This window comes from Chaetodon trifascialis, chromosome 11 (genome assembly GCF_039877785.1).
Source record: "Chaetodon trifascialis isolate fChaTrf1 chromosome 11, fChaTrf1.hap1, whole genome shotgun sequence".
Taxonomy (NCBI): domain Eukaryota; kingdom Metazoa; phylum Chordata; class Actinopteri; order Chaetodontiformes; family Chaetodontidae; genus Chaetodon; species Chaetodon trifascialis.
This window is the reverse complement of record NC_092066.1, coordinates 1,506,872-1,531,090: the sequence shown is the minus strand read 5'-3', so window position 1 is coordinate 1,531,090 and position 24,219 is coordinate 1,506,872. Positions and strand designations below refer to the sequence as shown.

Sequence of the window (24,219 nt, the reverse complement as noted above, 5' to 3'; positions counted from 1 at the left end):
GGTTAAGAAAGGAAATGTTCTTAAACCTGAACCGTGAGCTCTTTTGTTGAGCTGTCTGTTGGTGAAATGTTTAACGTCCTGCTGGTGAGCAGTTACGCAGTGTTTGTTCAATGCTTTTATTGTGAAAAGCAGAAGCAGAGCGACTCAGTGCACTTGGCAATGATGGAGGCAGTGAAGAATTCAAGTTTCTCTCTTTCTGAACTAAACAAGCTGAACTGCTTCTTTCCAGCTCGACAGAAACTGAATAAAACTGCTCTTGCTTTGTCTTTGAACTGGTCTGTGATCAGCTCTGGTTTGTTTCAAATAAAACCTCCATTAACACCGTTAGATGCTGTCAGTCGCTGCAAATCAGCAAAAATAAAATGACCAACCAGCGACGGCCTCAGCCAATCGACGGTGTCCCATCAACTCCAGACCAAAAGCACGATCCCGCTGATAGATTGGAACAATTTCTAATGGATGCATTAATGCAGGGATTGAGGCTTTTTTTTTTAAAGGAATAAAGAAGAAGAAGAAAATTAATAAACCCCCAAAACATTAGAGGAACCCCTGAATGTGAACCTTAATTAAAAAAATCAAAGCCCCTTTAAAACAAATTAAGATATGGCTTTAATTTCAATATTTAATAATCAATTAAGAGGCTTTAATGTTATTTGGCAGACTTTTACACGATTCTCTTTTCTTTGGAGAGATAACCGTCTCTTCATTTTGTCTTATCAGTCGTTTCTTATCAGTCCCGTCTCCGTTTGGAAGCAGCTGACGTGAACTGGGGGTCTGATGAGACGCAATAAACCCACAGAGACACAGAGGTTCACTTCTGCTCGTCCACGCTCAGCTTCAGCCTGGAGTCTCCGTCCTGAGGAAACAGAAAGCCCTTTTCACGGCCTCCTGTGGGAGTGTGGTGGAGGCAGCACGGCGAGCGGGAGCACGACGAGCGGGAGCACGGCCAGCGGGAGCACGGCGAGCGGGAGCACGGCCAGCGGGAGCACGGCCAGCGGGAGCACGGCGAGCGGGAGCACGGCCAGCGGGAGCACGGCGAGCGGGAGCACGGCGAGCGGGAGCACGGCGAGCGGGAGCACGGCGTGGACGTCCGGGCGTGTGGTCGTGGTTTCGTGAGTCTGGAGAAAAACAAAGAGGACGAGCTCCTCTGTGCACAAACAGCGCGGTGAGGACGGGGGCTGGCGTTTCCCACAATGCTGTGCTTGAAATAAAGGATGTGGTGTCACCGGAAACCCCAGAGACTGCAGCGTTTCCAGTTACAGCTCAATGTTTTTACGTACACAGACTCTGATGTTAAAGAAGTCACTCCACAGAAAACCATCAGCTCCACTGACATTTCCTGTCTGGTTCGGTCTCATCGGTGTTTCCTCAAACAGGCTCTGATGAACCGTCGGAGTCCATCTGCTGCTCAGCAAACAGCAGACAGACACCGCTGGAGACGAGCTGGTGGACAACATGTGCCTGCTGGATGTGGAAGCAGGCAGCTTCATAAAGGTGTGAAGACGTCAGCTGGTCACTAAAAAAATCCTTTAAAGAGTTTTTCCATCCAAACCGAGCGAGTTCAACAGAATTACTGAACAGACGGTTTGTCTCGACCATCGTCTCTGCTGACCGTCCCGACCGAAGCGACCGTCTCTCTGACACCGGCTGAACTAACTGCACCAACAGATACTGTTGATTCAACGCCGTTGGTTTAGCAGAAATCACTGGTGCAGCTTTAAAAAGCAGAAACATCTGCCGGCACGTGAAAAGCGCCTACTGTGAGGAGACACAGCTGCTTTCTGCAGGAAACACGTTCAGAGCTGAACGCCTCCTGCGGGGAGTAAACACATCTCCTCCTCCACATGCTCCCTTCCCACACTAAAACACTCCCCGTTTCCTCACGATAGCGTCATTGCGCTGTGACCTTTGACCTATGACCACCATTATTTCAGAGCAGAGCAGAGAGAAGCAGAGACATCATCCTCTCTTATTCCACATGTTCTTCTTCATCATCACCTGGCATCATTACCCACAATGCAACTCGACCTCTGAAAGTCAGCTGTGACACTGGGGTGCTAGCAGATAACGTAGCCTGCAGCAGAGGTCTGCTCAGCTTCTTCAACTGACGCTGACTCAAGTGACATCACTCGAGGACGTTTATCAGCGCTGATTTGAGGTTTGCTTTGTTGAACATGTCATGGGACACGTCTCATCTCCGTCTCACACCAGATGAGTTCATCACCTCTGTTTCCTGCAGCTGTTCCTCAAACGTGCCAAACGTCTGGTTGGACTCGTGATGTCATGGACGCGATCTTTGATCAGTTTCTGATTTCACTCAAAATGTCTGAATTGGATTCGGGTCGGGATTTGACAGCAGCTGTGGGAGGCTGTACCTGAGCACACACTGTGAGCTAAATGCTAACATCCGCACGCTAAGATGCTCACAACGACTACGCTAACATGTTGACGCTAAGCAGATACACAATGTAGCGTGCTAACATTAGCTGATTAGCAGAAAGCACGCGGTACAGCTGAGGCTGATGGGAAAGTTATTACCTTTAAAGGAGCTCTGACCTGATGTCTGACCCGATGACGGCGTCGAATCCATCAACACATTTTCAATTTACTCACAAAAAATGGAAATAAAAACTCAGATGAAGCGTTTCCTTGAATAAACGATGACGTGCATTTTTCTTCCAGGGAAGAAAACCTGAGATGTGTGTGGAGGATGAGGAGGATGTCACCTTCCTCACATTCACACATCAAACTGATAGAAATGGAAACACATTCGTTTCCTTTCACAGATTCTGTGGAAAACTTGCACTAAACCTGGACAGAGAGGTGACGTTTCAGCGTCAGCGATCATCTCGACGGCTGATTTTGATTGGTTGTTCCACCTTGTTGCTTCGTCCCCGTGCAGGTATTGGCTGTAGTGGTGGCGTCCCTGCTGTGTGTCAGTGCGCTCTGCTCTGCTGTGTGTTGACTGTTCGGCATCTGCCTCAGTGCCAGCGAGACAAACGACTGTGCCGTCACTGCGCTCCACAAATAAAGTGATTCTGGCGCCCCACAGCCTGCAAACACACTCTGCTGTTCAATTCGATCTGACGTGCAAAGCGATGCTAAATCACCACCCCTGTTTTTAGCATTCTGATGAGCCGCGCATCTTTAATCAGGCCTGCGTTTCACAGGGAGGAGCTGAAATAGAGCGGCAGCAGCGGCGTGGAGGCCGAGTCGCTCTAAATCTGACAAACGAGGCCTCCGCAGCTTCAGCGCCTTCATAAACCTGCCATTCACGCCTAATCTACAGAGCCATCGGCGCGTGCAGCATCGCCTCGCATCACTGACAGCCCACACGGTAAGAAATCATTTTCATCTTCTCAGCGGGGGGTGGAGGCTGTCGCCAAGTCTTAATTGTTCCTTTGGTTTGACGCCCAAACGTCCAGGAAGATTAAGACCAACAGCAGAGTGGAGGAAACTCACCCTTCGTGTTTGGTCTGACGTCTGCAGAGGCCTGCGATGATGCAACGCGCCCTGTGGGAGTCCAGAGGAGGCTCTGGCCTCCGGCTGGCTCCGTCCGTGACGCCGCTTCACATCGAACTGAACTAACAGTCACATTAACAGAGCGGCGGCATTTCTGCTCCTCGCTGACGTGTTTCTGTAATCACTCCGTGTCAGACGCTGCAGCTTTTTAGTCTGCTGCTCCCACATCGTTAAAATGAGGCGGCAGGTGACCGACCTCCACTCGCTTCATACAACACAAAGTCAACTTAAAGACGGCACTGATGCTCAGAGTCAGTGGGAAGAGGACACCAGGACGCCTGGACGCCGTGAGACGAGCCAAAGATGCATCTGATGAACTGGAAGTGCTTACAACGTCCAGAGAGTAGAAGTGAGTAAACAACAACTGGAGCTCGACAAAAACAAACAATAAACAAATCAGGTGAAAATTTGTTTTTTGTTGGATTTAAGCTGGTCTGCTATCCTGTAGCCGACCCTGACCTTTGACCCCTGACCTCACAGAGGAGGCGGCAGCAGTGGGGAGTAAAGAGGAAGTGAGGTATCGCATTCCTGGCAGCATCACCCTGAAAATGATCTGAAGTGTAGGATGAAGAGATCAAAGCGGAGGACCAATCAAACGTTCACGCCTTCGGTCAGACGCCTGATCTGAGGCTTCGGCTCGGTGAGATTAGCCCCGTTTGAAGTGCACACATCAGTGTTTCATGGTGGCTGAGAGCCGGCGCTGCAGGGCGAGGGTGACGGGGTGTCAGCGGCAAGCGCACCTGAGCGCCCGCGGGCTACGACACACCTGAGATCACCTTACTGTGAGTCTGCGCTCGCCGCTGATCACACAGGCGTCCAGGCTGATGGACATCCTTCACGTACTCATGTTGTGGGTTTTGGAGTTTCCACCTTCCTCATACAGATGATGTCACCTTTTTGTGTCGCAGCGCACGGCGTGAGACGAATGACACCACAACCCCGACTCAAAATTCAATCTATTCCTGTTTAAACTCGTCAGAGTTCCAGCGCTCATTATCCAATCAGCCAACTGTGATCACAAAACATGCCAATATTACAAATGAGCAAAATAACTGCTGCTTTAAAGTCTTAATACAAGGCAAATCTCTCTTCACTGAGCATAAAACTGATACTTAAATGAAATTTAACTTGTGACGAGGAGGCGACCCGAGCGTGGACGTGTGCGCTCTCTTAACGACGCTGTTAATTGTGCTGTAATTGTTATTCAGTCAAGAGGAAATTAGAAAATGTCACCTGGTCCTGAGAAGAAAACGCAGTGATGCAGCTTTTACAGGAAGAACGCTGTGGACAGTCGTCTGATCACGTGTCCTTCACTTAAAACTAAGCCTGAGTTTAACCCTGAAACTAACTCTTAGCCCAGAATAAAGCCTTAAATTCAAAAAGCCTCCTCAGACTGTCAGCTGCCTGGTTTCATGTGATGAATATGGGCCATGGTCGGACTTCAGCTGTCAGTCAAACAGGGTGGGCGGTGCTGTCATTCTTGGATGTTTTGTTAATTTTTCTCCCGCCTTTATTTTCAGCTGATCACCGATGAGTCGTTGAGTCCAGGCGGGCCGGACGCGTTAACACATGGTGAACATTGTGCGTTGAGCATTTCCCGTTCGTCATCCTGCGTCACCTGACTTCCTCCTTTGCTCCTGTCATAATCACACCGGCCACTAGGGGTCGCCGCCTCGTGAATGTAGATTAGGGCTGTGATAACCTTCAGGCACGGACGACACGTTTTTGTGGTGAGGACGGGCTGTTTCGTTCAGCCACAACAGCTAATGCTAATGCTAACTACCCACTTCTTCTTCTTTGGTTTATTCCAATACAGACACATAAAACACATCAAAGAGCTGCCAGGCGAGTTTTAAGCCACACAGCTTTTAAGAAATTATTGGCTGAGAGTGAAAAAGTGTTTTTCAGAGTAACTGAAAACATCCTTCAATATTCAGACAGCAGAGTCTTGACCTAAAAACCTTCAGTGAAACGACAACCAGCAGCAGCAGCAGCGTCCACGGCCAGCTGGACGTCTGCAGACCAGACAGCTGTGGATTCACCCAGAGAGCACCTCGACTTTACGCCGCGTTTTATCCTCGAGGCTTAATTAAACTCCAAGAAGCACAGCAGATATAGAACGTCCACAAACACCTTTTATGGCCACATGAAAGACAATTAAAGGCTTCTGTCAGCCTGCGGGGACGCAGATAATTGGTTTGCCAAAACCGATCGGTGGATAATTTCTTCTCGGCTGGAGACGAGCGACGCCGGTGGAAAGGGAAGCGACATCAGTGGAGAACAGTCGGCAGGTTGATCCAGTCTGGCCTTGAAAAATACGGTGTTACACACAGTCTGTGACGGCGTTTCATTTTTGGAAAGCTCTTCATCAGAGCGAGCGAGCAGGTGGTCAGTGTCTTCTTCAGGAACTGAAAGGGCACCTTGACTTCACAGTTTCATCCCTGAGGCTCAATCAAAGTGCAGGAAGAACGGGAGGTTCGTTAAACCGACGAGGCAGCCAAACCGAATGCATCTGCCTTTTAACAAAAGCTCCTTACAGCTTTCAAGAAACACTTCATCTGAGTGATTCCTGCATCTGTCAACACTGACTGGATGTGGAACTGAAGAAATGAAGGGAGAGCTGTTTGGTTCAATGCAGCAAACTGGAGAAACAGACACAGCTGAAGGTTTGCGGTGATCATCCTCAGAGACGACGAGTCTGCAGCCATGCTAGCCGCTCTGTGGAGCTCAGCGCTGCTTTGAGCGAAACACTAACACTGGTGGGCAAACATGTGGATGTTTACCATGCTATCCACATTAGTTAGCATGTTAGCATTTGCTAATTAGCACAAAACACAACGTATGCTGCTAACAAGGCTACAACCACAGAAGCACAGAATATGCGGCTGACGCAACTTTGAGAGTGATTTGAGAGCAGAAACGTCCAAACCAACCAGTGGGAGGAAAAATCAGAGATGAGATGAGGAAATCCTCCTCGAAGCAGACAACTGAAGAGCACTTCCTCATCACAGGAGGCGATGGAGTCACTTCACGGCGCTGATGCTGAGAGAAACCTCACATGTGGAGTAACATCTGGACAAACTAGTGCAAAGTGCATAAAAAACATCTTTTACTGAAATTTACAACAGAAGACGACAGAGGAAGAGACTCCTCTCCGCTGGCTAACCATGGATGGATGAACATCAGACCTGCGCTGTCAGGCTCTGGATCAGCGTTCGTCCCTGAAGCTGTTTGCCTTCTTCACTCTGGACCGTCAGGCTGTTTTATAGTGCAATGATACGAGAAACCAACCAAATAAAGAGGCACATTCCTATTAGAAAACAAGCATAAATGGCAGGAAATGTGGCTTTAAGCCTTCCAGACAGTGAGTGCAATGAGTCACAGAGGTAATCATTGTGTTGTTATGACTGAATCAGAATAAGAAGAAGAACTGGGAAGCGGCTGCATCCACATCCTCATGACAGCTCGTCTCCAACTGTCATGAGGATCTGTAATCCTGGAAATAAAGTGCTGAGGAGACGCTGCAGAAGATGTTCTCACCGAGACGTTAAAGTCTTAGTTTCTAACAGCAGGCAAACGTTCACGTCGTTGTTCTTACATGAAGAGTCTCTGTAAAGGTTCATCTCTCCTCATCCTCACACTCTTTGCTATTCTATGATGAAGATATTCATTTTGACAAAACTCCTTTTCCAGTGGAGTAAACACTGAAATATTCTCCATGCTTTGACCTTTTTCCACTGGCTTGAATTAAATACGTCTCAAACGTGGGATTTTAATCATGTTTTCATCCAAAAGTCAGACAGTAAAAATGAACTTCTTCTTTGGTCATGATGTGACTGAGATGAGTCAGTAACGAACATCACAAACTAACTGTGTCCAATAACGTGTCAAACGATCATCAATCAGCAGCATCTGCATGGACGCTTCAAACCTGAGCTGGCATCGTTCTTTCTGTGCCAGACACGTGATTAATGCTGCTTCTGCTGGTGTCAGCTGTGTTCTGAACAAACTGATGTTTTGCTTGTGTTTTGGCAGGAAGCAGGAAGAGCGTTCCTGCTCCTTCACGATGAAGAAAACGCTCGTTAAACACACACGGCTTCACTCAGAGGTCGTCGCTCTCATCCCGTTCCTCAAATGCAATGATAATACTGCCTGTTCCCCAGTATCTGCCGTGCACGTGAGTTTCCCTCCACCAGACGTGACGACGGCGTGGAGAACAGGCGTGAGCCACCGAGCGCGCTCCATCAGGCGAGGCAGCGAGCTTTCAGAGGATCTCCCAGGAGGCGAGTGTTTAGAAACCTCACAGAGGACCAAATTATGCAGCATGATTTCGTTTATGCTGGCGAGGCCGAGCGAGCTGCGAGCTGAGGGGAAGCGTTCGGCCGCCTGAAAGCACTTCAGTCTGAACAAGATAAAAGCTGCTCGTGATGAGTGACAGCTTCCTGTTATTAATGAGAAACCAGCTCTGCTGTCGTCTGTCTCTGTGGACAACAACCGCCTAACGTTCACGCTGAAGAAGCACGTTCAGGCGACGCTGCAGCAAAAGTAACCCTGATGAAGACGCCGTTTCGACTCCTTCAGAACTCCACTCTGCACCTGCTGGGCTTCATCCAGGCGCTCGGCCAACCTCTGCCATCTGACTGAGCGAAGCAGCGGAGTCCCGGAAACTCCTGAAGCAAAACATCAGCGTTAGTGGACACTGTCATCGAGCTGCTTCTCGCTCCGCTGTCCAATAAACCAGCTCCTTGTGGGTCATGTGACTTGTCTACAGGCTTCGATTTTCAGAATTCTGTTCGTAAAGTCACCAGATGTCCAGTAAACACTGCAGCTCATTTTGCTTTGTTGCACAGTTTTCCCTTTTTCCGGTTCTGACAACTCCTCACAGAACTTCCTGTACCTGGTCCAAAAGTCTGAACTACGGTGGCCGATAAGGACAAACATAATGCAAAATGTCCATTAGGAGAAACGTGCTGCAGCTTCAGAAACGACACCAAATCAAAAAGGCATGAAAATCCAGAACAAACAGAACAGAAACGTCCTGCGGAGTCAAAGCTAATACATCAAAACACAGAAACGAAGACAGCTGAGTGGACGAGCTCCAGGCCTGCGTGAAGAGAAGTGGACTGAAGAGGGGACAAGACACACAAAGGCACGTCCTCTGTTTCACAGCAGGAAACACTCGGCTCGTCTCGTCAAGCTACTCCAGTGAGTGCTCCCCCTAGAGGCCTGGAGCTGCTGACCGACAGGCAGCAGGTCATGGATGATATTCATCTAAATCAAATTTCGGAGTCCTCGTCCTCAGATTGAGTCTTGCTCAGTCTCTGACAGCTGAACTCGGTGCTCAAGGTTCGAACATCTGCTGGATGTCCCTACCCGGCTGACGGCGGGGACATGAGGACCTGGTTGGAGACATTTCATTGAGGGAAAGTTTATTTGAGCTTAGAAGTAACGAGCCAAATAACAAATGTGAGCCACAGCCTCAGATACAGACAGAACAGACAGTGTGTCCCTCCAGAAAGATATCCTCACGTCCCCAATGAAAAGCTCTGCACACCACAAAATTACACATCGCGAACATGTGGAGGACAGACGGACAGAGCTGGACCAGCTGATGGATAAACATGTGTGAACAACGCACAAACGTCAGAGACTCACCGGTCACATGAGAGCCAGATAGACCGTCGACAGTCAGACTAAAGAGGACGTCCGTCTCTGGGATGGGACGGTTTGTCGTGATCCGGCTTCGTCTATCTTAAACTCATCTGACACAAATTATGAACGACAAAAACAACTCTTTGATTGCAGTTTGGAAAAAGCAAAAAAAGCCTTTTAAATGATTTTAAATGACTGCTGCAGTTCCTCCAACGGCCACTAGAGCTCAAAGCACACAAAAACACATCAGTGAGCCTCACTGTTCTTCATCACCAAGAACACACACACTGCAGTTTATTCACACACACACACACACACACACACACACACACACACACACACACACACACACACACACACACACACACACACACACACACACACACACACACACACACACACACACACACACACACACACACACACACACACACACTCTGTCCTGCTGCCACAAACACTCACTAGAGCACCAAACGTGGATTCATCCACAGCTGAAAGTAGTCCCAACAAAAGCTCTATTTCCCTCCTGTTTGAAGATTGGGAGGAAGTGGTGGGCCGCAGACAGGAAGTCAGATGCCGCTGGTCGGGTCTGCACATGGGATTTGTCGACAGCTACGAGACGACAGAATACTTCCAGCTCGGCTTTACGTTAGCTGTGACGGTTGCTTCTTCGCGTGCAGCAGCAGGCGGTAAACACAGACTGCAGGCTGGAAATCGTCCTCTCTGGATTTCGTAGGTGACGTCAGAAAAGCGAGAAGCGTCCTCTGCACAGTCAGTTTCACAGTCATGGTCCCAGTGAATAACGGCGTGTTGTAAATGCTGGATGCTTCTCCAGCGCTGTGTTTTCCCTTCAAACCCTGAACGCAGCAGCCTGCTGCTTCAGACTCTGTGCCATTTCCTCTGTTCCTCTAAAAGCTTCCTTTCTTCTGTTTTCTGGGCAACAACAGTTTTGAAAGCAGGGCTGTCGATTATCTGGTATCACGACTCGGCACAGTGCTTGCTATGCACGGAGCGTGTGAACGACACTCTGTGCTCCAACTCAAGGTGTTTGCTTTGGTTACTGACGTGGAACATTTTCATTTGCCTCCGCAGAATATTTGCATTATGCTCCAGCGTGTCGGGAGTGGAGATGAGGATCGCAGCGCTCGTCGGCGAGGAAAACGCTCCATTTCTCAATGCAAACAACGTGAGCGGCGCCAGAGGAGGCAATTCAGCGGTTCATTAATAAAACATGAACGAGGAAGGTTATTCCAGACAGCTGAGAGTGACAGCTAACACTCATTTACATGACGGCTGCTCTCAGTGTTTGATACAAGCTGAAGAAGAAGAACACTGATGAATTTATGAATATTAGGCATTGATGTGGGATGCAAACATGCTGCAAACACACAGAACAGAAGGCGGAAACATTAAAGAGATCGGCCTGTTAAAGCTCCTTAAACAGCTCAGAGGAGAGCGTGAGCATGGCTGTGTGATGTTAGGAAGAGGTGTCAATGTTTGTCACACTTATTGTCCTTACATTTATCGTGTGCCTTTCATTTATTCCTCCAACGTTTGCACATTTTCAACATTCAATCATCTCCTCTGGAAACATTTTACAGCTCGTTTCACTTTGAGGTGAAACTAAACGGGAATAAACCTGATTCTGTTCAAAATGACGTCCATCACAGTTTATCCCTGCTGGAGTGGAGAACGAGCAACTTCAACACGCTAGACAGCTTTGTTTGTTTGTTTGTTTGTTTGTTTGTTTGTTTACAGATTGTTGTAAAGCTCTGCTAACTGTTGCTCTTAATGTTTTCATTTGTGATGTTCAGACCTTTATGTGGTTAATAAACCCGACGAATCACAGGACTTCACAAAGTGAAACTCGAAGGAGCTTTTCGGCCTCTTTTAGCTCCTTGTTGTGGTTTTGTGGGTCATTTCCTGTCTGGTTCAGCTGTTTTCATCAAACAAGCTGTGATGAAGTCACTGTGCACGACCTGCTGAGCAGCAAACAGCAGGAACGAGCAGCTGAACACAGCGGAGCATTTAGCGGCTAAAGAGCCAAATATTTCCTTCTGGAGCTGGTAGAGACCAACGCAGAGCTAAAAGACAGGAAGTCGGACTGTGACTCATCAGCTGACACAGACGTGTCTGCAGGTGAGCGGCCATGTTGCTCTGTACCTGCTGGATGTGGAAGCAATCAGCTGTTTGCTAACAAGTTCAACATACCAGCTTAATGTCAGTGCTGTGGGTCCAGGTGTTTTCTGCTGCCCCCATGTGGCCAATTAATGTCAGTCTTTGTACTGCTGTTGAGGAAAACAGTTTAACCAATCATTTCATTTTCAAGTCAATCAACCAATTCATGTATTCAATCTTAAATCCCAACATGCAATCACACGCACACCTCCTGCATCCCGCACGGGCAGATTATTGATCTGTGGACGTCGTATCAGTCGTATCTGAACACAGCAGAGTGTGTGGGCCATGAAGAGTCTCGCCAACATCAATAAACACACTGAAATCTTAATTCCACAGAAAACAAGCCAATTCTCACAAAGTGAAACCAGCAGAACTTCAGTGTTTGCATCTTCCACTGATGACCGACGCTGTGATGATGCTGATCATCGATCGGTCCTGTCAGCACTGGTATCCTGATACATGAAGGTAAAATAAGACCATTTCTGAGTCACGCCGGGAAACCGTCCAACTGTCAGAAGCTTCAGAGGGAAAACTGCATGGACGATGCTTTTTGGGGATTAGCTGTCGGCGTGTGTGCTGTTTATGACACACTCTGTCTGTGTGTGTAAGCCTTCAGGGAAACGATTGGCTGCATCTGTTTCCTGTATAATCTGTGTTTTAGTTACTTGTCAGACTAAAGCAGCTTTGTTTGTGCAATAATCAGAAGTGCTCATCGCATCGGTGACGCTCACAGTTCAGTCACTTTCTTTGTTCTGCTGCTTGTTGCTGTGTGTACATGATGTAAAGCACGCTGAGTTTATTCATCATGAAACGTGTTGTGTGTTTCAAAGGTTACTGATTCTCGTCTAAGCCATCGGTGCATTTACTGACCCCGCTGAGCTAAATTAGATCCACACAGCGTCACATCTGAGAGACCCCCACACAGCACCAACACCTTGATCATATCGCGCAATAAACAGCATTTAAGTACAGCTGCAGAATCACAATAAACTCCCCGCAGGAACATGTATTGATCTCCAGGAGAGATTAAAATACCTCCTAAAGCTCCCAGCACTCATGTTCTGACCATAACATTGATTTTCCACCAACCTGCAGGAATATTAACACGCCTCCTGCCATCGTTCAGTCAGCTGGAAACCAATGATGGAGCACAAACAGTCCAGTAAGGACAGGAGACATCTGATAGCATATTAAAGCCACTATAATTAGACTCCTCTGGTACCTCATGAGATGCAAAGGTCACCGTAAACTCTGAGCAGCACAGAGGCGCTGAAGTCACGACAGGAATGTTCCAGAAGATCAGAGACAAATTACCTCACAGAAGAATTACAGTCATAACCCTGATTTTCACGCAACTGTCGACATGATGCAGAGCTGATGATGCTTTTTCTCCAGCGTGAAAGCGATTCTTCTACAGCGCGCGCACACCCACAGCAGACGCATCACAGCAGAGGACGCACGGCCGCGCGGCAGCGGCAGCGGCGCCGGCGGCTCTCTTACCTGTGCAGTCCCTCCCTTTGCCTTTGCACTCTCCGCTCTGTGGGTAATAAGACGCCCGAGCCTCCGGCAGGTACAGCAGCAGAGACAGCAGGCAGGCGGACAGCAGGTAGCGGACAACCCCGCCGGGACGCCCGGGACACCTCCCAGGGCCGGACACCATGATGCAGATGATGATCCAACCTCCAGACACCGGCAGACGAATCACTCGGTTCCCGATTCAGGTGAATAAGCTTGCAAACGATTCGGCGTAATCCCCGGTGAAGCGCGCAGAGACGCGAAGACCCCGGCCGCCTCGCGCTGTGTCCCGCTGAGAGGACAGAAAAGAGCAGAGAGAGCGCACAAGTCTGCGGTGCAGATGGAGGAATGTGCAGAGAGCTCCTCGCCTGATTCCGCGTTCAGGAAGCCTCGGAGGCGGTCCGGCTTGTCCACAGAGGAAGCAGAGGAGGCAGCGGCAGCATTCTCGCCATCCGTCCTTCCTCCGCACCGAAGCCGCGCGTCTTTTTAGCGAGGTCTACCCAATGCAGCCTGAATGTGTCGGGTGTCGCACACGTAGCTCCCCCACGTCCTGATCTCTAGTCAGACTGATTTTCGCGGCGCTCCGGTCAGATTTCTCCGCGCGGTGATGAAGCGGTTCAAGGCTCCGGCGGAGCGGAGACGCGGTGCGTAAAGAGAGCAGCTGCAACCACAACAAAGAGATCCGGACTGAGGAGAGGACAGACAGGCTGGTCACGTGAGAGGATGCAACACTCCTCTCCACCTCCACGCCCCCACCACACGCGCGCACGCACACCTTACACGCAAATGCAACTGAAGAACGCAGGAAGGCCACAGAGAGTCCGAGCACGGCGGCCTGCTGGAGGAGAGCGTTCAGCGCGAGACATCACGTGTCCACAAGTCTGAGGGGTGGTTAATCATCATTCAGTTCATCATCATCATCATCATCATCATCATCATCATCAATGACTTCTTCTGGTTCAGTGTGTGCAGGCCCACATTAAAATAAATATTAATCAGTAAATAGTTCACATCCCGACGTGAGTGTGATGGCTTCTTCTGTTGGCTCTGCAGTCCTCTGACCTGAGACTGAACTCATGATGACGAACACTCCAGGATTTTCTCATTTAGAAAACATTGGAAACATTTTCATACGTAAAGTTTTGTGGACGTTGTTCGTGCGTGCTCGGCTCACGTCCTCGTTAGCGTGAATGTTTCTGAAATGTTTGGTACCTGCGCTATTTACATCCACGTCCATTCATTTGTTTTGACGTCGCTCGTCATTCAAGTCACAAAGGCTTCCTGGCTTCCACGCTGTGTCCCACTGCACAGGCTCATTAGGGTTTCTCCCATAGACTTCACAGTGGGAAGACATCACACACATGCAAATCACTTTCTGAGGCGTTCATGGTTTAAACGCCGGCCCCAGCTGAAATGTGACTGTCCCCTGAAGTGTCCCCGGCCTGTCAGTCTTCACAGATGAGTAGGCGTTTGTGGGCCCACCTGCAGCCTGTAGGTCCCGTTTATGGAGACAAACGCTACGTCCGCATTTATTCTCATATTAAACACTGTTAGAAAGCTCAGATTCTTGTGAATCAATGGATGGAAACAACTTCAAGGTACAATCACAACAAGAGGCTCAATAATAATAATAATAATAATAATAATAATAACGGCAAACAGCAGACAAACAACTGTTCTTAATTTAACTTAAACTCACCGCTGACGTCTCTCATTGATCCACACATCGATTGAACTCCAACAAAACAGTCTGAAACGTCCACAAAGGTCCAGAGGATCCACTGCAGTGAAGACATTTAGTCCAGAACAGGAAAATAATCCTCAGAAACATTTTGTTTGTTTGTTTTCTGCCTTCACATCAGCAGGCCATGTGCTCGTCTTCCACTTGTCTGTTTTTCCCCATTTGGTGTCATTTTGCCTCCAGTCTGAGGTTTCAAATCAAACCTCGATTGACCAATCACGACCTGCCAGTGACACCTGGCAACCACAGCAGCCAATAACAGGCTGAGTTGAACAGAAGAGCTGCCTTCTCTTCGGATCGTCTGATTGGCACAGCTGATTTTGCAGATGACTGACGCTTCGAACAGCCAATGAGATTCTCAACATGGCGGCTTGAGTGGGGCGGACACAGAGATGTTACTCACAATCTGAAGTCATAAATATAATAAGTGGCCTAAATATAAAGATGTATCATCCAAATACTGTTATAGAGGCCTCAAGTCTGAATATAAATGGCCAAACTTTCAATTTAATGAATATAAATCTCGATGTTTATGTAGATAAGTATGTAGCAAAATGTTTCATTCAAAGGTGGAAAGTTTGTGATTAATACTATCTGACTGTCCTTTGAGGGGGACGTTTGTGTTGGTTGGTGGTGCATAGAAAGACTGAAGTCTTCATGTGTTGAATTCTGCTCATTCCACTGAAATGTGACTGCTTCAGAGTTCCTGTTTCAGTTGACGGACAGAGTCCGAGCAGAGGACTTCATCGCCACTGTATCATCATGTGGACGGATTCCTGCGCTGGTTGTTTAAACGGGACTCAACACGACTCATTAAACTCTCCACATTGACTGGATTAATATTTACACAGCTCAGATTGGCTCACAGCTCCATTTTGGGCACCGCTGGCACTCCACCAAGACGGACTAGTGGACTAATTTGGCACGCCACCTTCCATCCAGCTGCTGTGGGTTTGTCGTCTCTCCATCAGGCTCAGGCCGTCCTCCTCGCACGGTGGAGGCAGCGGCGGCGGTAGATGTGAGTCCTCTGCGGTGCTGTTGGACATGGTTGGTTCCACGCCGGCGGCTCTAACTGCTCTCGCGGGCGCTATCACCACCGGCCAGACGGCAGCGTGGAGCAGGCCTGTTCTAAATCACTCACTACACTGCTGATTAGCTTCTTGGACGAGGTTAAAGACCTTCCAGAAGGCGTGGAAGGAGAGGCCGAAGCACAAACGAAGAAGTTTTCTCTGATTTATTTCACTTCCGGCTGACGCTGAGCCAAAAATCAAACTCTGGCAGCTTAAAATCCCACACAGACTGGCTGGATGAATGGCTAACCCTCATGTTCACCACCAAGTTACTCCTGAGCTCTGAGCCTCAGCTGCTCGGAGGCCAACGTGAAGCAGTGCAGTGGTTGTGTTCAGTCAGATGTCAGCTGACGTTAATACTTCTTATCAGCTCTGCAGCTCATTTCTAACAGTCTCCTCAGCTCGATGAATGTTTGTTCGTTCCTTCACAGTAATCAGCCCGACATTCAACCTGCTTCAAACCTGCAATAGCAGGTTCATTTGGCCACTAGAGGGCAGCAGAAACAAGCTGTGAACTCAGTGATGACACCTCGTCATATTTTCTTGCCACATCCAGCAGATCGGAGCATCATGATCATTCATTTAAAGTCGTGTTCGTGTCACCTGATGAATTCCCGCCCTGTGTTCTCTCTCTTTTAGCTCTGTTTTGGTCTCCACCAGCTCCTGAGGGAAATATCTGGCTGCTAAACGCTCCGCTATGTCCACCAGCTGGTCTTTAACTTTGTCTGCTGACAGATTTTGGACAAAGACCCTTAAAAGTTCACAAACTGGAAATGATTCGTGTCTTATCGTTATCATTCGGCATTGATGACGAGAAGTGAAGGAGATGAAGAGATGCAACAAAAGGAAACGTCAGTGACAGCGCCCTCTATGGCCGGAGGGAGGTACGGATGATTGGGCTGGTGTTGGCGTCTTTTAACCATGAGCATCATCGTTCCCTAACCATAACCGAGCGTTTGTTATAGTAACCACGATGACAAAAGTCCCCCAACCTGAGCAAAGAAGTCATTTAAACCCAAACCACAATGTTTTCGACCTAAACATGTAAACTTCAGCAAACCTTTTGGAAGACAAGTGAAGACAAGTGAAGTCGTCCTGCTGAAGGTGGTGCTTCAGCCGCGACGCCATCAAAGGTGACTGGACTTCCTGTGGATTCGTGAAGCTTTACGGATGAGAATAAAAACGTTTCCACGATCATGCAGTGAATTACAGAACAAAGCAGGACAGGCTTTCTAAAGCGGAGAGTAAATAAAAGAGTAAACTAGAGAATAAAAATGTGATTCGAAAACTGATTTATTGAAATCTTGGCAGGCAGACTGTCCCACAGTCTCAGGGCTTTAACATTAAAGCTTCATGTAAATGATTTTTATTCATTCCAGCACTTTCAAAGCTGAGCGTTCGCGTTCGATAAGCTGTGCAGACATGAGCCTTTGTGAGTGTATAAAGCTGTTTTTTATGACTGCAGAGCTCCATAAATGTCCATGAAGGAAATGTAAAATGTTCATGAGACTGTGAGAGTGGTTTCTGTATTATCTCTAAATACGTTTCCTGCTTTGCTTTTTATCTCCATCCAGATTTCTTTTGCTGAAACTTCCACTCAGACGTCCACCGTCTGATAAAGCAAAACCTTCACAGCTTAAAGCAGAAGCACTTTAATACTGATTAATTGAATTTGGGAGGAAGTAGCAAATCCTTATTCCTCTATATTTAAGAAACACGAGGTGAAAAACTGATGGAGGACGTGTTTTGTAGTGCTGAAGAGGTTTTGTCTTAATTTCTCATTAAGCTTCATCTTCTTTGGTCTCAGTGTTCGGGGTTTTAACCAAAGCTCGACGGTCGTCCGGCAGCCGCTGTCAGATTATTCCTCCCACCATATGTCTCAAGAGGAGAATTACAGCTTACTTTGCACCCATCAGGTCTATCACGTGTTCATCAGGTTGATTTTACGGGTGTAGTTTCTAAACAGGTTCCTTAAAAGGATCATGAAATGTAGTCGTAAAGAAAGCAGAGACGGTGTTTAACGTGTGGAAAACACGTAAGTGAACACACTGTAAGTGTAAATGAAATCAGTGCTGAATGGAGGTTTTCTAAAGGGAACGACGCCCCCCCTTAAAATGATGCTACAACAGGAAGTGGACTATATGCAGTACTTTGTACTTCAACTTTATACTTCTTCTCCAATGTATCTCAGAGACAAATGCTGTACTTTTTACTCCACTACTTTTATCTGACAGCTTTAGTTACTATTCAGATTACAGTTTTTCATCCCCTCCCTGTCCAGTGAAAAGCTCGTATCTCCAGACGTGTTGAATGTTTGTGCTGAACTGAAGGATGAAGAGTTCCTTCATGTCTTCTTCAGCTCAATAAACTCTTTAAAAGCCTCTTGGATCAGCTGAAAAAGCTTCGTCACAAAGCTGAAAACAGCCTGTTTTTCTGAGCTCGTCACACTTTTTGGAGATACGTGGTTCTCACAGGACGGCGCGCTGCAAACACACGATGATCTCAGAATCTGAAGTAGTGATGAAGATTAAAGCAGCAACAGGAGATGAAGGAGTTCAATGAGCTGAAACATCTACAGCAGGAACATGAATGAACACATGAATGAACACATGAACACAGCAGGAACATGAATGAACACATGAACGCAGCAGGAACATGAATGAACACATGAATGAACACATGAACACAGCAGGAACATGAATGAACACATGAACGCAGCAGGAACATGAATGAACACATGAATGCAGCGGTAACATGAATGAACACAAGAAATGCAGCAGGAACATGAATGAATACATGAATGAACACATGAACGCAGCAGGAACATGAATGAACGCATGAACGCAGTAGGAACATGAATGAGCACATGAATGCAGCAGGAACATGAATGAGCACATGAATGCAGCAGGAATATGAATGAACACATGAACGCAGCAGGAACATGAATGAACACATGAACGCGACAGGAACATGAATGAACACAAGAATGCAGCAGGAACATGAATGAATACATGAATGAACACATGAACGCAGCAGGAACATGAATGAACGCATGAACGCAGTAGGAACATGAATGAGCACATGAATGCAGCAGGAACATGAATGAACACATGAATGCAGCAGGAACATGAATGAACACATGAATGCAGCAGGAACATGAATGAATACATGAATGAACACATGAATGCACAGGAACATGAATGAATACATGAATGAACACATGAACGCAGCAGGAACATGAATGAACACATGAATGCACAGGAACATGAATGAATACATGAATGAACACATGAACGCAGCAGGAACATGAATGAACACATGAATGCAGCAGGAACATGAATGAACACATGAATGCACAGGAACATGAATGAATACATGAATGAACACATGAACGCAGCAGGAACATGAATGAACACATGAATGCAGCAGGAACATGAATGAACACATGAATGCAGCAGGAACATGAATGAACACATGAATGCACAGGAACATGAATGAATACATGAATGAACACATGAACGCAGCAGGAACATGAATGAACACATGAATGCAGCAGGAACATGAATGAACACATGAATGCACAGGAACATGAATACACAGACAGCAGAGAGAACAGACAGGAACACTTTACTCACACACGAGTACTTTTACTTTAAGTACATTAAGTACATTTTGTTGCTAATACGCACTGTTATGTAGGCTTTGAATGCAGCACTTTTACGTGTAGTGCAGTGTTTGCAGAGTATAATTACCAAAGTGAAGGACCTAAATACTTCGTCAGCCACTGATTACAGTACGAGCGTTCCCGTCGGCCCGTGGTGGAGGTCAAACCTGTGTGGGTGGAGGGGTCTGTCTCCTGAGACCGTCTGAGGGTGTTTTTGTGGAGGAAAGATGTGTTTGCAGTTCTGTGACGTTAGCTCATCAAGGCTCTGCTGCCGTTTCTCAAATTTTCATTTTCAGGCTCCAGAATTGGCACAAACAGCACAAACAGCTTTTTCTACAGTCTGTTTTTCTCTTCCTACATTAAGACACAAAGCCTTTGTTGGTGGGCTGGCTGCCTGCTGTAATGGAGTGTAAATGGGGGGGTGGGGGGGGTGCTGTGTGTGGATTGTAGGGCCTAAATGGAAAGAGAGGGATGGCAAATCAGCGATACTAATTCGATTAAGTTCCATGATAGTTATCTGTAATTGGCTTAGTGCGTTTGTTGTGGATTGGCAGACTCTGGAAGTCTGTCGTCTTGCAGCGGCGTCGCTGGAGGACGTCTCGTCCTGACATCATGTAAGAGCAGGAGACAAAGCAAAGCAGCAGCACTACATCTGACTCCACAGCAGTTTGTACGCTGTGTGAAGCAGAAATACGACAGGAAGAGATCAGCTGATCTGATCCTCTGTGACACGAACTGACCTGAGAGCAGCTCAAAGACAACATATTTCATGCTCTTCACGGATTTCTGTAAATATCTCTTATTGTGGATCTGATGCAGCGACACGTTTCACAGACTGAAAGATGTGGAACGCTCCAGAAACACCTGATTGATCATTCACAGGTAAAGGTAAAGGTAAAGGCTGATTGGTTGCAGGTGAGAGGATCCTGAAAGGGGCGTCCTGGAAAGGCTCAGTCGATCATAGAGGATGGAGCGAGTTCACCACTTTGGGAACACATGAAGGATGAAGGAGGTGAACACATGAAGCTGCTCTCAGTGAACAGTTTAGAATACAAGTATTCTTAAAGGATCAAAAGTAAAAGCACAAACATAAAAACACGTACGTCATTGGATCGTAATCACGGTGGAGCTCGTTTTAAATATCCACATTCTGCATATTCATACATCATAACTTATTATCTGATTGTGCATTCATAATCCGAACCTGGAAAATAACTAACGTTGCTAAATAAATGTCATGGAGTAAAACAGAATGGAAAGACTCAAAACGAAAACCTCTGAACTGACAGCAGCTACATTCAGTCTTTTAGTGAAATGAAGTCAGGCGAACTGAACTGAAGCAGAATCTTCCAGAACGTCCACCTGAGGGGGACGCGCTGCTCCTGGCTCTGATCCTGACCCAAGCGTGCAGACTCTAATTTCCTCCACCATCTGTAGCACGAGCCCTTCTACAGGGGAGGGTCGACCCCCCCCCCCGCCGCCGATAACAGGGGGGAGGAAGGATAATCCAAACCATCCTGCAGGGCCGGAGAGAGGAGGGGAGGGGGGCGAGTTTAACCCTTCGCTAATCACCACACAGCTGAGGAGAAAGAGTCTTAACGAGCCATTTAATCTCAGCGTCCTCGCCGATCAGTCTGAAGTTCTCTGGAAACAAGTGAAGCAGGACAGAAAGTCCCGCAGAGGACACGGAGGTCACGTCCTCGGCCTTCCTCTTTCTGTCCATTTCTCTGTCCCAGCATGACGTAATTCACTTAGAAGGAGACTGAGTGGTGTTTGACGGCTTTACTGTCCATCATTTGTCCTTTTAGAAGCACGACTGGACAGAAACAAAGACGAGGTGATTAAAGCTGGAGCTCGAAGTGTTGAACGGCCCTTTTAAAACTGATCTCAGAGCAGCGCATTGGCTGATTCCACATGAATAAAAGCAGAAACGCTGACTTCATGGTGATCTCACAGCTGATTGGATGGTTTTTAAAGAGCGACGTCAGCGGCTGCGCAGGTCGTGTTTCACTCATCTATTCAGCGTCTAAATGTTCAGCTTCCTGTGATCGCCAGGCGCTGTCTGCCTCTGTGATCATACAGAGGCTCCATTTGTACATCATCATGTCCTGTAATTAGATCGCAGGATGAAATCAAAGGCGGCGAGAAATGATCGTCCTGCCCTGAACGTCCTCTGTGACTCATCATCCGCTGTGATCGGACAGGTTGTCTGGAAATGGAAACGTGGCTTTCAATTCAGATGGAGGAAAAAGTCATTTCCTTTTCGAGCTCTGGTGTGAGCTGCAGGGGAATCACCTGTATTTGAATCCTGAATGCGTCAGTCAGTCTGAGGCCTGCAGGTAGGACGAGAGATGTCAGCTTTTTGTCCACACGCAGCAGAGTTTCCTCTGTTTGTGCAGGCTTTACTGTTTTTGACTGCTCGACACTGAAACTGGCAAATATTCAATGAATTTCCATGAAACTTCGTACAGATATTTATGTTTCGCAGAAGAACGGCATCCAAACCCTCTCTGACGCGCAGTTATCAACCAGCTGCGTTCAAAGGCTTCTGCAAGTTTCTGAGACGGACAATCCAGCATTCACGTCACGTCGTGTTGTAGTCAGGCGTGGAGGTGAGAGGGAAGGCTATTTCTGTCCCTTTTCATCTGAACAACGAGCGCAGCGCAAAGACAAAGAGGTCCTACCTTCAGACGTGACGAGACGACACGTCATGTGACCCAGTTTGAGTCTGTGCTTCCACTTCTTTCTGTTTCCTGTCAGCAACCTGGAAAACAAACATGTTTTTAAAGCGCCTCTAACTGATATGTCCATAATAACAATGCATGAGGACACTGGTGTCTCATCAAGCTCGTTGTTTATGTGTCCGACACAACTTGAACACTGAGCAGCAAACAGCAGACAGACAGAGGTCAGCTGAGGAGCTGGAGACCAGAACCAGGACCGCCGCTCATCAGGCGACACAAACACCACTCGCATGAACGATCGTGTGCTGCAGCTGCTCCATGTTCCACAGATGAACTTCAAAGATGATCTTACGTCGCTGCTGCTTTCACAACTCGTTTAATATCTGATGCTATGTTTCCATCTCTCTTTTTCAGGCTTTTCTCACATTCGATTGGCCAATCTGTTCCCTGAGAGAGAATTAAAGGAGAAGATAATGCAGCCTTAAAATATGGGTTGAAAGGTTGATCCTCATGTTGAAATCAGAGCCTACGAACCAGGAACTTCAGCTGGCTGCTGTGAAATTTAAAATGTGGTCATGAAATGGAAATGCTCACATAAAGGTCTGAATCGGACTCAGTCACTTCCTGTTTCATGGACCTCATCACTCACACTGATGTCAAAACGACTCTCAGCTGCCAGAGAGCCTGATTGATAATGTGTCAGTCCTGCACTTTTATCACTCACACATTTCATTTTCACACTTTATGGTCTTTATCCACAACCTTTCATCTGATTCAATGTTATTGGAGTCATTAATTACGTGAGGACCCCCCCCTCCCCCAAGCCCCCAGATTGAAGCTCAGCAGAGACAAACATTCACACAGACACGCTGTTTGACCTGTTCTTCTTCTACTTCTTCTTCTACTTCTTCTTCTTCTTCTTCTTCTTCTTCTTCTTCTTCTTCTTCTTCTGCTGTTTCTCTTCAACCTGCACCGCCCGGCCGAGCCATGCAGGCCGTTTCCCATCAGCCCCTGCTCCTCCTCGCTGTGGCTCTACTGTACTCTCCGCTTGGCTTCACTGATTATCATTCGGACTGCGATCAGGCAGTCGACCTGTTAATGAAGCGGGCTGATTTTAGACCTCTCAAACCTGCAGCCCCCTCCTCACCTCACACCAGCACCACCCAGACCCAACCCCCACCCCCACCCCCAGTTGATTAAGCCGAGCCACGGATCAGAGAGCAGCCTTACCAGAGCAGCTCACATTGATTTGACTCCGCCAGCATGTTCTGAAGTCAATTCAGTGTTGACCTATAAGAAACAAGTCGGCCATCGTGGTAATCAGGGATCTGAGAAATAGATATTTCCTGCTAATAACACGGCTGGAGAGCTGCATCCGAGGCTCAGACAACACTGAGTGCTGCAGCTCTGAGATAAGGACTCCACTCTGAACCTGTCTCTGACCGGCCCTCAGGGACAAATAAAGTTCAGTAAATTGAATTAAAAACAGATTTACGCTGGGATGGAAAATGTCCCCTCAGACATTTTATGCATCGAATCATTTTCACTTGTTTTGGGTGCAGATGTGTCGGCCAACAGCACAGAATCGTGAGCACCGGGACCAATCAGGTTCTTTCAGATCCGTAAAAAGCCTGAAAGCACCTGAATTAGACTTCAGTATATTTTGTCCGCTGTTGCAAGACATAAATGACAAAGATGACGGTCATCAGGTGCAGATATTTTGGAACACTGATCATAAAAATAGCCAAATCAGGCTTTTAATGTGGCGGCGTGGAGGCTTGCATTGGGGGTTACCATCTTAGGTTATTTATTTCAGCCTATTGGCAGGTTGATTCTTACATTCTGGTTGACCAATCACAATCTTGGACGTGGCCACTAACCCCTGAAAGAACCTGAACGTTGATTTGACATCATCTCCTGAGCAGAGCTGGAATTTAGTGCAGAAGCTCGTCGTCAGAGTGGGCAGAAAACAAAGTCTGTAACATGGATTCATTTTAATAATGAGCACGTGTCTCATCAGAGCTCAGGAAAGTCCTGGTTAAATAAATGCTGAAATAAAAACACTCGTCATACTGTTGGTCTGTGCATCAGCGTCTCTGGTGGTGATCGGGGGGTTGATGGGAGTCTTCATTCGGCCGTCGGCATCATCAGACTAAACGCTATCGACAGCTGCTGAGTCACCGCTCATCA

The 24,219-nt window shown here is 47.4% G+C and overlaps 2 protein-coding genes across 2 annotated transcripts in view; one reads left to right on the top strand and one right to left on the bottom strand.

Annotated features, from left to right (window-relative positions):
- The window catches only part of tmeff1a (transmembrane protein with EGF-like and two follistatin-like domains 1a), a 59,641-nt gene extending 45,902 nt beyond the window's left edge, over positions 1 to 13,739 (bottom strand). Inside the window, exon 1 of the mRNA XM_070973702.1 lies at positions 12,856 to 13,739. Coding sequence (XP_070829803.1) covers positions 12,856 to 13,015 — 160 coding nt within the window. The 5' untranslated portion in view covers positions 13,016 to 13,739. The remainder of the gene's footprint in view (positions 1 to 12,855) is intronic.
- The window catches only part of LOC139338735 (zinc finger protein 91-like), a 299,694-nt gene that overhangs the window by 130,777 nt on the left and 144,698 nt on the right, over positions 1 to 24,219 (top strand).